The sequence below is a fragment of the Necator americanus genome, chromosome IV, assembly GCF_031761385.1.
Source record: "Necator americanus strain Aroian chromosome IV, whole genome shotgun sequence".
Taxonomy (NCBI): Eukaryota; Metazoa; Nematoda; class Chromadorea; order Rhabditida; family Ancylostomatidae; genus Necator; species Necator americanus.
In genome coordinates, this window is record NC_087374.1 from 28,925,860 (window position 1) to 28,939,822 (window position 13,963).

The following is a 13,963-nucleotide window of genomic DNA, read 5'->3' on the forward strand; positions in this document are numbered from 1 at the left end:
ATGCTGTTTTGTACGACGCCATCTATTGTACGCGTAGCGTCCCTTACTGCCCATCGGGGCAATCCGAATTGATTTTCGACGAATCGCAGGACGTTCATTCGCCATTCTTCCACATTCTTCCATAATGACATAGTTACAGTGAATGAGTTTTTCAACTGCCAATGTCATTTATAAACCAAGTGAGGGGAAGTGTACGAGAAAATTACGCAAAATAAAGAAAACCAGTAGGGAGTGAAGCTTTTCCTGTTTCCTGATACCTTTTAGGTGTGAAGACATCTTTTCAAAAGGATAAACAGGAAGAATGAAACAAAATTTCACCGAGCATCTTTATTTAGCATTAGATAAAGTCTTCTTTGAAGGAAACCAGTCAGAGAAATCAATACACTAAGTGTACAAAAGAATCTTCTTCACTGAGAAAGATGAGCTTCGAGCTAGGATAAAATCATCGAGTAAGGGAACTACAAAGGAGATTTCACAAGGGTGGTCTCACTATTGCAATTTAAGTGTCGTAGGCAGCGTCGGTTCTGTTGGAAATGTAATAAGGTGACAAAAACTGTTGTCAGCAGCGACAGAACGGTAACAGCTAGTAGAAAAATCGCCGAGATGACCAAACCTTCTGTGCCTATGCTTTCCACAAAACCTGAAGAAAATTCGTTACTGCACAGGTACAAATCAAGAGTTCCAAACTCAGTCACCTGTCATGAAGCCTTTCCTCTCTAAGTTTTCGCCCTGCGACGAGATTTCGCAAAAAGTATGGTTCGTGTTGCCCGTGCACAGCAGGAACTTGATGAGGTAGGCCACCTCAGTATTCTCCAATGATGACGAAAACAGACTTAATCGAACAACTTCATCTGCTTTTCGTATTGGGTGAAGTGAACGATGGTAGTAATAGAAGTCACATACTCAGCCAGTGGACCATCGGCCCATATACCAACATCCTCGCCTCCATGGGCTCCATAAATATTTGGAACAGCAGTTGGGTGGGTGTATAGTGGATGAGCTGAATCCAACCCAATCAAACTTACAGCGAGATTATTAGCGTCCCAAATATGGTGCAAATATAAGCGTACCGCTCTTTTCTTCATCAACATGGCCATCAGATGAGAAACCACCACGAAATCCTGGTCCTGTCGCAAAGAATATGCCAGGTACTTCAAATTTCTGTCCATGATTTCCATTAAGACCCGTAGATACATCGCTGCCTGGAAATTATGACTGTAATTAATTTTTTTATGGATTCCATAGTAAGTTTAGGTGTCACAACAAGTCTCAAAAATCACCAGTATCCTGCTGCTCAATGTGGGAATCAATGGTATGAGTGACAATTACAATGACAATGACACTCGTACGATTCAGCAAACGAGGAAAATATCGTGCCAATCTTTTTTCGTAGTAAGAAACGGGAAAAAGACGTGTTTTCTTAACACAGCTGTTCGAAATGAAACTAGTCATATTGATACATACATCATGCATCTGCAGGAATTGCTTTCAGTGTCTAAAGCTTTCCTGAACTGTTCCAGAAAAGGATACAAAACACCGAAGTGCAGCCATCTTCGCCTTTTTTGATGAGTCGGTTGTTGTTTTTTCATTTCGTTATTGCCACTCTTTAAACAACACGTTTGAATATGTGCAAGATGGTTGATTTTCCGGATATTTTCATGACTATGCAGAAAATTTTGGTATGAACCGGGGCCTTCCCAGAAGAATATGTTTTTAATCCATAAGTTCTTTTTTGGTGGATAATAGTATGTTTTCGTTGCACGTTGTTTTATGAGACACTTACTGAAGATGCTCTTCTCAACGGGCAAATAGCCGGGTAAGGTGACAGCATGACCATGATCTGCGGTGACGATAATTAGCGTCTCTAAGGGATCAGTCATCTCTCTTGCCTAAAATTTGAGCCTCATTTTATCAATTCAGAGTAAAGGTGCCGAATATCGAATTCACAAGGATGGATTAATGGCTGCGTATCGCATAGGTGGAGCGATAACAAGACAGACCTTTCGAATAGCTTCTTCGAACTCGTACAATTCAGCAAACGCAAGGTGCATCTGATTTGCGTGCTCCGCAATGTCGATGTTACCACCTGATAGGTTCATTGAGAGGCTTTCGCCATGTTAATAAAATTCTTCGTTCCTCACCTTCAACCATTAGGAAAAATCCTTCCTCATCGTGTTGAAGCTGTTCGATTGCTTTTTTCGTCATTTCCACAAGTCGTGGAACTGTCTTCTTTCCTTCTAATTGTTCCTTCAGATACATAGGAAAGTGCGAACCGGTGAAAATACCTGGCAAATTTATTGTTGAATGTAAAAAATCAAGCAAAATCTGCGAAATTTCTACTATCGAGGTCTACCAAGTATTTAATGTTGTATTTCGCGAAAATCACGAACCTAGCAACTTCTCGTCACTTGCTCTTAGTGCGTGTAGATCATCCTTAGTACTTATCACTCGTCTACTTCCACCTAGTTTACTCCATTCAAGGTCAACATTCATTCCATCTTCACGCATTCCTCCTCGAGATTTGTCCAATAGGAAGTTCGCTCCTCCACCCATCATCACCTAAAATCGCGTAGGATTTTCATCTTCTAAATTCCGCAGCTCAGGCACTCGAGTTAAAAGCCATCAAAAACTTTATTTGTCTGGAACTGTACGACAGGAGACCCTGCGCATTAAACTTTTGTTGTGACTAAATTCTAGCTATTATATATAAATATGTGTAAATAAACAAAAAATATAAGAAAATAAAATAAATAAATAAATATGAAAAATATATAGGCTAAACATAAAATAGTCATATAGTCACTCCCAAACGTTTTTTTTTTGCTGTTTCGAAGCTTTGTCTCAGCTCATTGTTAATTCGTTCAGTGAAGATATTTCATATTAATCATATTTTCGTCATATTTTTATAATCGCTAATATTGTGGCTTATGAGTTGGAATAACCTTTTTCGCAAGGAAGTTTTTTTTTTTTGAAGGAAAATCGCTGCCAAAGCAAGTGGTGATGCAAAGGAGCGGCTCGAAAAGTAAAGTTGCGAAAAACGCACCTTTGAAGAAATTTTTGAATATTTCTCGGAAACAAGCGAACAGAATGCAAAAGAATTATTTGCAGTATTTAGCAAGCTGATTTTGAAATAAGAAACACCTTTTCCAAAAAAAAAAAGAAAAGAACTCATGGTATTTCAGTCGGGTTGTGCAACTAGAGTACAACGGATAGCCAGAACTCACAGCTTCTTTTTCTGCTATCTAGCACTAGTGTTATGTAGTATTAGTATTATTGTTAGTATTATTATCGAAGTATTTCCAACCGAAACTTGACTCCAGTCCCAACATTCGTTTCACTTTTCATCAGCATAAAATATTAATTAATTTTTTTTTATGCACTTGAGTCCCCTAGAATATTGAATGGAATAGGTCTGCTGGTTTTGAAAGAGATCAAAACAAAAGAAAAGTTCGATTGCCCTAACACAATCCATTCAGAACGACATGAATCGTGGTGCAATATGACTGAAACGGTTCCATCTCAACCAATCAGTCCTAGCATCCTAGCATTAGTGGTCAGCTCTACTGCCCGAGAGCACAAATAGGCGAGGATGCAACTGTGAAGATGTGTGCTGTAGGTCCACAGAAACACAACTGAACACAGTAGGAAGATAGAGAACCTTCACGCGGTATTTTACGTTGGAGTCAAAATAACGTGAAGCATGGTGCAGTTGCGTAAGCGGTTGAGCTCGAAAGCGGTTGGAATCGAGCTGGGACTATCGCGAACTGAACAGTGGCGGCAAAGGTCCTCACTCGGTCCTAACCGCTACGTTCCACCGCACCGCTTTGAGGGCAACTGCTTACGCAACTGCACCGTCCTTCATGTCGTTTTGACCCGACGATACGTTCGTCCGTAGGGTCTAACGTAACATCGCACATTCAAATAGGCGAAACTACATTAACAAACATCTCCAGCAGTGTTACAGGAAAATTCTTACCTTGAACTCAGACGCCGGGTAAGAAAGGAGTTGTTTTGCGATGTCAGTGCAACCTAAAATTCCAGATTTGTTCGCTGCGCCATCATATTCGATCTCTCTTCGTATCCCCTGAAAAATGGATGTGACATGGAATCGGGTTCTATTCTCATTACTTCTTCACAATTTTTTTCCTTTATTTTATAGTTTTCATAAGGGAATACGATAGTCGAGCTTTTTTTAAATCTAATCTTCAATTGTTACATCTATTCTATATGTTCTATTATTACATTTGCGATTTTAAGATAGGCATACTCCAAAACAAAAACTTTTCCCGCTTTAAGGCTACCGTACCCCGCATGCAGCTCTCTAAGATGTCTATACCTATACATTCAAAAAACTAAACGTTACTGGGGAAAATCAATGTTTTCAGAGTGTCAAAACAAATCTGCTGCAAGTATGAATTACTTACTAAAAAACCGAAAACCTAACAAAAAGAGCCAGTTATCATGTTTTGAGAACACCGTCGGATCTTGAGAACACTTACCTTCGCATAAAGCGCTCCTGGTGTAGCGTGTGTGATTCGGGTTGTAGTTACAAATCCAACAGCTATCCCTTAAAAAAAGTTTTTGCTTGACTTTTAAATCTATTTTTACTAGATTAATGAGAGAGATGAGCAGATACCTTTTTGTAAAGCGCCTTCCACAATCCCGTCTGTAATGTGGAGATTTCTTTCAACGGTGCAGTTGGTTCCAGATTTGGGCATTAAACCCAAAGTGCTCGAGTCCACCTAAGTAACATCATTCAACAATTCGAAAACGATGATACGTACTCATTATTACTTACTATATTTATTTACTGTTTATCATTTATTTAATGCGGATTGGTATTATCGTAGACTACATAGGGATTATGAAATATGTGGCGTAGTGGTAAGAGGTCAGTACTAGGTCTGTGCGATTACTAGTTCAAATCCCCCTCCCAGGACAACCAAGATTTTCATCTGTCCTAGAGATCCTCCTGGTAGATTGATTGCTGCTAATGTTGTCCGAGAAGAGGAAGGAACTGACTTAGTAGAGCAATCAACCTCGTAGGTTACTGTATAGACCGTATATATGTTGGTAAAGCTCTACGTTACTGAACTAAAAAAGAACGTTTGGCGATATGTCGAAAACATACCAATGATTTTTTTCCTTCATTGAGGAATTATCATATAACACTACTAAATAGTAATACACTTGTGAACAGTTTAAAGGATGAATATCTCATAAGATGTCACTCAGAATATGGATCCTGATCAGCATCAGTTTATTGCGCCCACGCCACCATGGACGCAGCTCTGGCGCCGACCTATCACAGCCTTTCGTGGCACAGCAGGCCGAATACCGTATGACAAGGGACGCCGGATATGCGGCAAGGAAGCAAGTAACAGCATTTCAATGCCCTGCCGATAACTAAGGGGCAGTAGGACTTGGGATCCTTGACCGAGTTTTGTTGCAAAAAAAATCGTAAAAATCCACTAACAAGAATATTTTTTTCCAGTAAAATCAGTAGATTAGTAACAAGCATCTTTGAGAGGAAAAGAAAACAGACCTGACACAACTTCTGGAATGAAATCAAAAATATTTTCCTACAGTAGAACATCGTGAAGCCAAAAGATTATTCAGCTTGTGTCATTTTTTAAAAAATTAATGTTATGTGACTCATAAATGATTCCAGAACTTGTGACAGAGACCTACTTTCTTAAATCTCTGCAAAAAATTATCACTTACCTTTCTACCTGTGACCAGCGCCGTTGCTCCAGCTGCCGAATCTGTGACATGGTGACTGAACGAGCTCGTCTAAATATTTTGTGTTTCGATTTTTCTGTAATTGATCTTTCCTAACGATAAAGAGCCCAGGATTTCTCTATCCAAAATCTTGTGATTCAATCTGTCTATTTTTCATTTCTACCGAAAGCTTAGTCATGAACGTAAGAAAAAAAAAGAAAGTAAGGACTGGTTACAGTAACCGAGCGTTGACTACTAGAGCGAACAAGAAAGGAGTTTTTTCTTCTCTTAAGGAAGTCATGAAAGCATATGGCAGGATATACATTGAAATGCCATATTCATCCTGTAGTCAGTTAGCAAAGCTACGGCTTTTTCATGCATTTCAGAAACCTTCTAATGGAATGTATATTTCTCCAATAAGTACAAGCTTACCTTAACCAATCCTCCTGAGCGGAATTTTTCAAAAAATAACGGTTCGTTCAGGTAAGAATTTCCTGCCATCTGGTTTTTATTGATTCTAGCACTGGCTACTGTTGAGATGCCCATACCGTCACCAATGAATAGGATCACATTTTTTGGTTTCTTTGCTGCAAATGCCGATCATAATACAGGAGTTAAGGCTGCAAAATTAAGAGATGGAGAAGTGCGGAATTTTTAAGCAACGTGTTGTTGTTATCTAACTTACAGTCACACAGTAAAGATCACAGAAAAGAAAAAAACACCATTAACTACTACTGTAAGTGGGGTGTAACCAATATGTAAACACTTAGAATTAAACTGATTTGCTAACAATGTTTACAATGCTGTCACCTACATGTGAGTATAAATTCCCTCGCCATCAACCTGCAACAGTGCTAGAAAACCGACTGACGTTCGTCAACTGTTCTGGCAGTACCAATGAATTCTTGCAAAAATTCTTGTGTTTTCTATGATTCGGACATTACGAAGATTTGGGAGAAAATTAGTGAGTTACCGACGCTGCTAGTACTGTTATGCATTTTCTAAGCAATTTCTCACAAATATTTCTATTTACCTTTCAATAGATGTGGATTCATTTGCAACCTTCGCCCAATATTTTCTTTTGCGATGTTATCCCAGAATTCGATGTCATAAGGACCTGAAATGTTTTACTTTAAACAAAGTTTTGCTGTACTATTCCTTTGAAGTTGTTTTTTTTTCTCTGGTTTTGAGATCAAACTAGTTTTGAGATCAAACTATTAATCTTCTGGTATATTATCTTATTTGAACATGAATGGCAAAAGATACATTTATGTTACCGAAAAACTAGAAATATGTTTTAGCAACAGAATTGAATGCAAAGCGCCTGCTTTCTTTCGTGAAGTGAACGTCTGATTGGTTAGATTACGGTAGCAGATGTTCTTCAACATGTTACCGTCAAACACTTACTCAGTTCTTGCTGTAGTTGTTGTGTAGCAAGGATTAGTTGAAGAATACATAACAGGTTTAATATCCGAGTAAGCATCCCACTCGTTCGGTGCCAAAGAGACCTTTGAATAGAGCAGAAATAAAATAATAATAGTAATAATAGGAAAAAATTGGCAAATTGCAATAGTATAATGATGGAAGAGAAAAAAAGAAGAGAAGAGCACAGAAGAAAATTTAAGAGTAAACGCGAGGAAGTGAATGTGAAGCGTTGGATGAAGATGGACGTCTCCCCTGGCCGTAATTATGACAAGGTAAACGATTATGAAAATCTTCAGGTGCTAAGGAGCCTGAAGCGATGATCATGATGAACTGTTTTTATGTGGTGAGGTATGGAGAGGAGTTGTCCATGACATCGCAACGAAGGGCCGCAATTGACGTAAGTAACGGGACGAAAGGACACCGCCATCTAGCGGTATCGTCATAGGGATCTATCGCCAACGTAATACTCATACTGTAACATATTATAACCAATCTTATCTTAGAGATAAACAAGGTTCTTTTTCTGAAAACGAGCATCTGCAAGAATCTGATCAAGTAAGAGAAGGCGAACCCCCTACGATCCTACGCTGCAGGCCATCTAATAATAGATTTCTATCGACGAAAACTGAACCAACGACTGTTACAGCCGTATATTAATACATGATGTTGAAAGCGTTGCCGGTATGTCGGCGAATATCTCATAAGAACCTGTAAATAATTCTCCTATCATCGGTGACACGTTCATCTGTCCACGACAATCGCAAAGCACGGCAACGAAAATTCTATTGCTGTAGCACCGCGCCAAATCTCTCGGACCTACACGTCGGCGCCCTCCTGCTGCGGTAGTGCGAATGCACTTTGGAGACAGGCTTTAAATGCAACATATCATGAATTTGGCACGATGTTGGGTTCTCTCCTCGAGTACACAGAGAAAGGGGTGTAGTTCAGGAGCATACAACTTGTGACCACGCTCAGTTTCCCTTAGTAATCCAGAAAAAGACGCGTGAAACACCGCTAAGTGATCTTTCCAACTTATTACAAGTGATAAAATCTGGCAATTCGCAACGCTTCTGCGAATTCTCTTGTAGGGCACCTTCTATTGCTCAAGTTCTACTCTTTTTTGTTTCGGATCTCAAACGTTGGACGATGGCGAAGTTGCCCGTGTTTCATCGCGTCATAGGTTGCATCGTTGGAGAGACGGAGTCACGCAAAGCGATTTTATCCGGCTTTTTTGGAATAATAGGGAAATCACGTTCATACTCCTAAACCACACCTAACGAATCGTGGGAAGGTTTCCAAACCATCAATTTGATGATAAGCACTTCGATAAGCAAACGCATTTAACTCGGAAAAATAAGTCAGTTGTGCATGGTACGGTAGTTAACACGATAGGTATTAATGTTAATGTTCGCGATTAGTTAATTTTTTTATTATGTTTTATTCGTTTGAATTAAGTCTGGTGATTTCTTCCTCAAATATTCCAGATGAGAAATTCAGTATACAGTCTACAGTCTACAGTTATGCCTACCCGCCCCAGCCCAAATATGGCGTCACGATGATTTGTTGGCTGGGCGGCACGAATATGTTCGGTTTTTGTTTCCTCAAAAATTCCCCCAATCTACTGGGGTCAAATAAAAACTCACTGGAATCGTATTAATCACAAATATAATTCGCTTTGTAGGAAAAAAAAAACTATGAGTACTTGAGAGTCTTAGGGAAAATAGCAGAGTGCGAGTGAACACGGCATAGTAACAAGCACAAACTACATAATAACACATAGTTACAGTTGCTCCTTTCCTCCTATAATCGTTCTAGCACGACCCTCGCTTAATCCTGCAGCTATAAATCCGTAATTAACACAACATAACAGCGAATTTTGCCGCAAAGGACAAAGGACGATGCAGTAGGTCGGCATTGGAAAGGGAACGGACCTATTGGTGGGGATCCCTCAAAGCACCCAAATTGCACCCGCGAGTGGATGACCCAGCCACGATGATGCCGCGCCCGATCTCAATCAACTCGCTATGTACACGATATCGATATTATTGCGATCCGAAGAATCGAAAACAGTATTTTGTTTGATAGGGAGCCTGGAACTTGTAGTAGAAACGTAATAGAATGATAATGTACGAAATTGTACGATCCACACTTAAATTTAAAGTTAGTTTAAAGTTAACTTAATCTACACTTAGCAATTCTTAATTCTTTAGGTCCTAAAAATGAGAAGTGAAAGCAAACTCGTGAAGCGGTATTTATTTATGTACATTTGAATATCAGTATTTAAATTATTTATTTTCGTCATTTATTTATGTTTATTATTTGTTCATTTGCATTACATGGAAAATTACGAATATTTATACTCATTTTCATCCCATATATTTCATATTTTTACCTATTCTCGCTTTTATCCATTTACTTATCTGCACGGTTCTCACTCTTTTTTCTGAGACGTAGTAAAAAAAATGTAATTTTTTTCTACAAGGAAAAGACCGCTGCTGTGTGGACACAACAGTAATGATGGGACGTTATGCACTTCCCATCCCCTAATAAAGAAGATGTAGTCCTAAAACTACTATAAGCTACTAATCCACCATAAACCTTTACCGGAAGGAGTTAATTTGCTTTCTTGAGTTCTGGAGAAACATCACGAATTTCAGTTCATATTTGTATTGAAATGAAAAATTAAACCATTGATTTGTTACGATCAACCAAGAACGCCTGAATTCAAACGGTAATCAGGTGAAGAAGAATGAAGAGAAGAGAGGATGATTCATGGATTCGACAAATTCACTGCACTTTTTTCTCCTATCAATGAATTATCACTTACGTTTACTTCGTAATATTTGAAAATATTGTTAGTCGATAAAATATTGGTATTTGATCAATTTTCCATGAACATCCCAATAAAATAAATATTCTCAATCGAATTTTTGAAAAGGCTCACTTATCAAATTTATAGCCAAACCATTCATAATCAAAACTTAATACTCGACATATTAATATGTTCGACTATTTGAATACATTAGGATCAAGTTCTCGGATTCGAATAAATATTCGCTCAACATTAAATTCTTTGGATTGATGAGTGTTCAGAACTTAAAAGTTATTCATTCGCTTGAATATTGTTCTTAGCGTCGAATATTCGATATTTGAAATTTGAGTTTGGCATTTGAATTGAATTGAAACATTCGAATCCAATTTTTCAAATGAAACATATTTCTGATATTTGATTTTTTCGACCACAACAGTATTTTTGTAGACAATGCCTCTAAACATGATTTCATACATGCAATAGCTATATAATGAGGCAGTGATGAGCGAGAAAACCACAAAGATTAGGATTTTCGGGAAAAATTCCTTTCTTGTTGTATTGTCTCGTCAAACTTTTGGAAAACGGTTTCTTATTGATATAGTATGATAATCAAACACTCATGAAAGAAATATAAAGTACGTTTTGCTAAAACTGTTGGCATTGAAATTCAAATTCAAAAATGTAGATGAGCACAGTTTGTGTGGTGTCTCGGTCAAATGACCAATGATGTTGAAGTTCGACGAATTTGGGACATAGTACATGTTGTAGCCGATAGTTCACAAAAAGAAATCAAGGAAAATTCTTGGTTAGAATTTTCACCCTCTTCATCAGTAAGAATGGGAAAATATAAAGTTTGCTCAAATCTAAAGCAAATTAGTAAAGAAATGAACAAAACACTTGTATTGGGCCGGTTAACAGTGCAGGTAAAGCTAAAAAGCAGCATACCACGAATCTGAGGTGGGGCGAATTTCAGGTGGAGTATCCGTATACGGTGTCGCAGATTATTGAGACGGGGGTAGTTCCGCTCACCTCTCCCTGTATCACAGCAAACAACCGCCTCCAGAATGCTGTTTTTTACGACGCCACCTATTGCTATGCTCCACCCCTTGCCCCGCCTCTGCCATGCGATTCGTCGAAAATCAATTCGAAGTGCTCCGATATGCAGTAAGGGACGCTGCGCGTGCAAGGGTGCCGCGCTGCAATAGAAGGCATCGTACAAAGTAGCATTCAGGGGCCGGCTGTTTGCAGTGATTCGGGGAGAGATTGGCGGAACAACCCCCGTCTCCATAATCTACGACCCCTTATACGTATACTCCACCTCAAATCCGCACCACCACAGATTTGTGGTATGCTACCTTTAAGAAGCTGCCAGACTAATATCATCGTGACGTGTGGAAATCAATGTAACCTCGCTCGTGAGAAAAACATAAAAAAACTGCTGGAGCAGAAGAAGAAAGCTGAAGCTGGAGCCCGAGAAGCTAACGCTGGACTCTCGAGTGATGCACGGATGAGGTTGAAACAGGAGGAAGCAGCTGCGAAAAAAGCCGCTGAGGAAGCAACAAAAGTGGCAGATGTGAAAAAAGTGAAAAAGATTGATCCGCTCAAAATGTAAACGGTTATTGCTTGACTCTTTCATGGCTCTTGGGGCTCGATGCACTATTCTTTATTGGAAGTGAAATATTGTTGTGTATTTGTGTTCTTGATCACTGTCTTGGTTTCGGAGAAAAAAACAGCATACGATAAAAAAAATAATATTCTGAAGGACTCATTGTGAACCATTCTGGCCTCAGCGGTCACCATAAAAGGATAAAAGGATAAGGGATAAAGGATAAAGGATAAAGTGTCCGGCGCTCTTCAGTCCGCTAAGGGACCAATTCAATTCAGAATCGTTCGAGGTTCACGAACGCGTATCTGGTCTATACAATGAATTGAGGGGGGGGCTAGCCGATGAGTAAAACCAGTGTTTTTATTCTCCCAGACTTTTCTGGCATCAATTTTTTCGACTCCAAAGGGATGAAGGGCTTCGTTGGCACTGCGCAGGTTTCGAACTATCGACCGTGCGATCATAGTGGACCTCTTACCAACAACTCTACACCCCCCCTCATAAATTGTAATGTGGCACCGGAATAAAAACTAACCACTCGATGGAACAAAATTTCGCCGTGATTCTCCAGGAAAATTCTCACGGAAGCAAAACTGTTAAACACAACAATGCACAAATTCTTATTGATTTATTTATTTTGGCAAAAAATACGTTAATCAACAACTGATGTATCCAGAGGTGAATAATGAAGCAGCCTTGCTCGTGTTTAGCTCGTGAGAGGATCCGTATCGGAACGTTTCGTTTTCAGTGATCCGCACGTAAGTATGTGCTCTAATACTATTTAATTCACAAGAAAATAACAATGCAAGGAAATTACACATGTTCTTGATTATTTGCATGGATTTCGGATTGGAACTAGTAGGTAAGTAATAAGGTTCGGCTTGTAATAGTTATAAAATATTGCTATGATCCAAAATAGTGACAGCGTAATGTTTTTTTTTTCAAATTTGTTTTTTTCAGCGGATTCGAGGCATGGTTTCTTTTAGGAGGAAGACGCAGAAGGGATTTATAGATCGTAAAATAACTTTAAGATATTCAGGCCGCCCAGAAAACTTCGAAGCAGTCAGTGCGGAAAATCTCACAATTTTGTTCCAGAATGTATTGTGGAACACTGAAGAACGGAGTCGGAGATCTTCAATATTTGATTTGAAACTGCATATGTTTACAATTGCAATCATTTAAAGTTAAAATATCTCTGATGTGAAGAAAATCTTTAAAAGAATTAAAAATACGATCGACGCTCCACCGAATAACCGAAGAGTCGAAAACGAAAACTATTATTAATTAAATGGGATAGGAAGAAATAAAAGAAAGACATCTGAACGATGAATATCTGAAAGTCCAAAAATTCGGTCTAAGAAGCGAATTTAGAAAGAAAAAATAGAAAAACAAATCTGGAAGGTTGGCGTCACACATAGATGACGGCTCAAAGTCCATCGTTGGCACTTATGAATCACCTGTTATTGGAAACAGAAAAAGTAGAAACAAAGAAAGAAAAACATACACAGACACATGCATAACCCATGAATAATCCCAATACGACACACGGATTATTCGTGCATATACAAGAAATCAAAAATGACGCTCTGATCGGAAGTGCGCGAAATTAAAAAAAAACCCATCGTCAATGTGTTTAGTTAAGATGAATGAAGTTAACAAATAAGAAGAAAAAAGTGGTGAACAGCTTCACAATGGACACACAGGTATGCTTCAAGAGAAATAAGGAATTCATGGATGCGTTATCCTAGATCACATAGAAAAAGAACGTAGCTGAGGACACAGACTATGTTTTGTACCTTGCATCCAATTTATGCGATCGTCCACAGGTATTACGTCATTCTCGAAGCGCTATTCGCCTTTCTTAGCTTTGATCGAAACATAGAAGAGAACAAAAGAGAAAAAAGTTGAACAAACGGTTGCCAAATGCCAAAGAATTTCTTATTCTATAAAACGAAACCTTTTGAAAGAGCAATGTTGTGATTCATCATTGGTACTGTTAAAAGTGTCCGGCATTTCAAATAAGATTCTTATGCTTATTTTTGAACTAATAGTGGATTAAGACTATAAAATTAATCTTTTTTCACGAACACATGAAAAAAGAGAGTAGACACCGTTGAGCTTGCTTAAAGGAATCACCTCACAAATCTGAGGTGGTACGGATTTCGGGTGGAGTATTCGTATAGGAGATCGTAGAATATAGAGAGGGGGGTGTTTCCGTCCATTTCTTCATAATTAAAGAAACGGCCCTGAAGATGCGGCGCGTGCACAAGGCTGGCGCGCTCCTATCGAACTCATTGTAGGAAATAGTGCGCAGTTTTTTTTGTCAGTTTTGCCGTTTTTTTTTACGGCAATTAGGAAGAAATGGACGGAATCACTCCTTCTCCATAATCTAATATGCCGTT

At 38.8% G+C, this 13,963-nt stretch overlaps 2 protein-coding genes across 3 annotated transcripts; one reads left to right on the forward strand and one right to left on the reverse strand.

Moving 5' to 3' along the window:
* Window positions 1-458: 458 nt before the first annotated feature.
* RB195_003084 (uncharacterized protein) lies at window positions 459-11,082 on the reverse strand (the record flags this gene model as incomplete). Of its 2 annotated transcripts, XM_064200604.1 has the most annotated exons (17): window positions 459-640; window positions 696-832; window positions 904-1,000; window positions 1,071-1,202; window positions 1,784-1,889; window positions 2,001-2,086; window positions 2,142-2,285; window positions 2,391-2,559; window positions 3,977-4,084; window positions 4,500-4,567; window positions 4,637-4,742; window positions 5,725-5,793; window positions 6,154-6,308; window positions 6,755-6,838; window positions 7,129-7,229; window positions 10,904-10,910; window positions 11,013-11,082. In XM_064200604.1, the coding sequence occupies 17 exons, from the start codon at window positions 11,080-11,082 to the stop codon at window positions 459-461; spliced, it is 1,821 nt and encodes a 606-aa protein (XP_064056484.1). The 2 variants fall into 2 exon arrangements, with proteins under 2 accessions (XP_064056484.1, XP_064056485.1); XM_064200603.1 differs by lacking the exons at window positions 10,904-10,910; window positions 11,013-11,082 and having other exon boundaries at window positions 7,129-7,204.
* Window positions 11,083-11,306: 224 nt separating this feature from the next.
* On the forward strand, window positions 11,307-11,570 carry RB195_003085 (uncharacterized protein; the record flags this gene model as incomplete). The annotated part of the gene is made up of 1 exon (XM_064200605.1): window positions 11,307-11,570. One exon carries the CDS (start codon window positions 11,307-11,309, stop codon window positions 11,568-11,570), a length of 264 nt encoding a protein of 87 aa, XP_064056486.1.
* Between the last annotated feature and the right edge of the window lie 2,393 nt (window positions 11,571-13,963).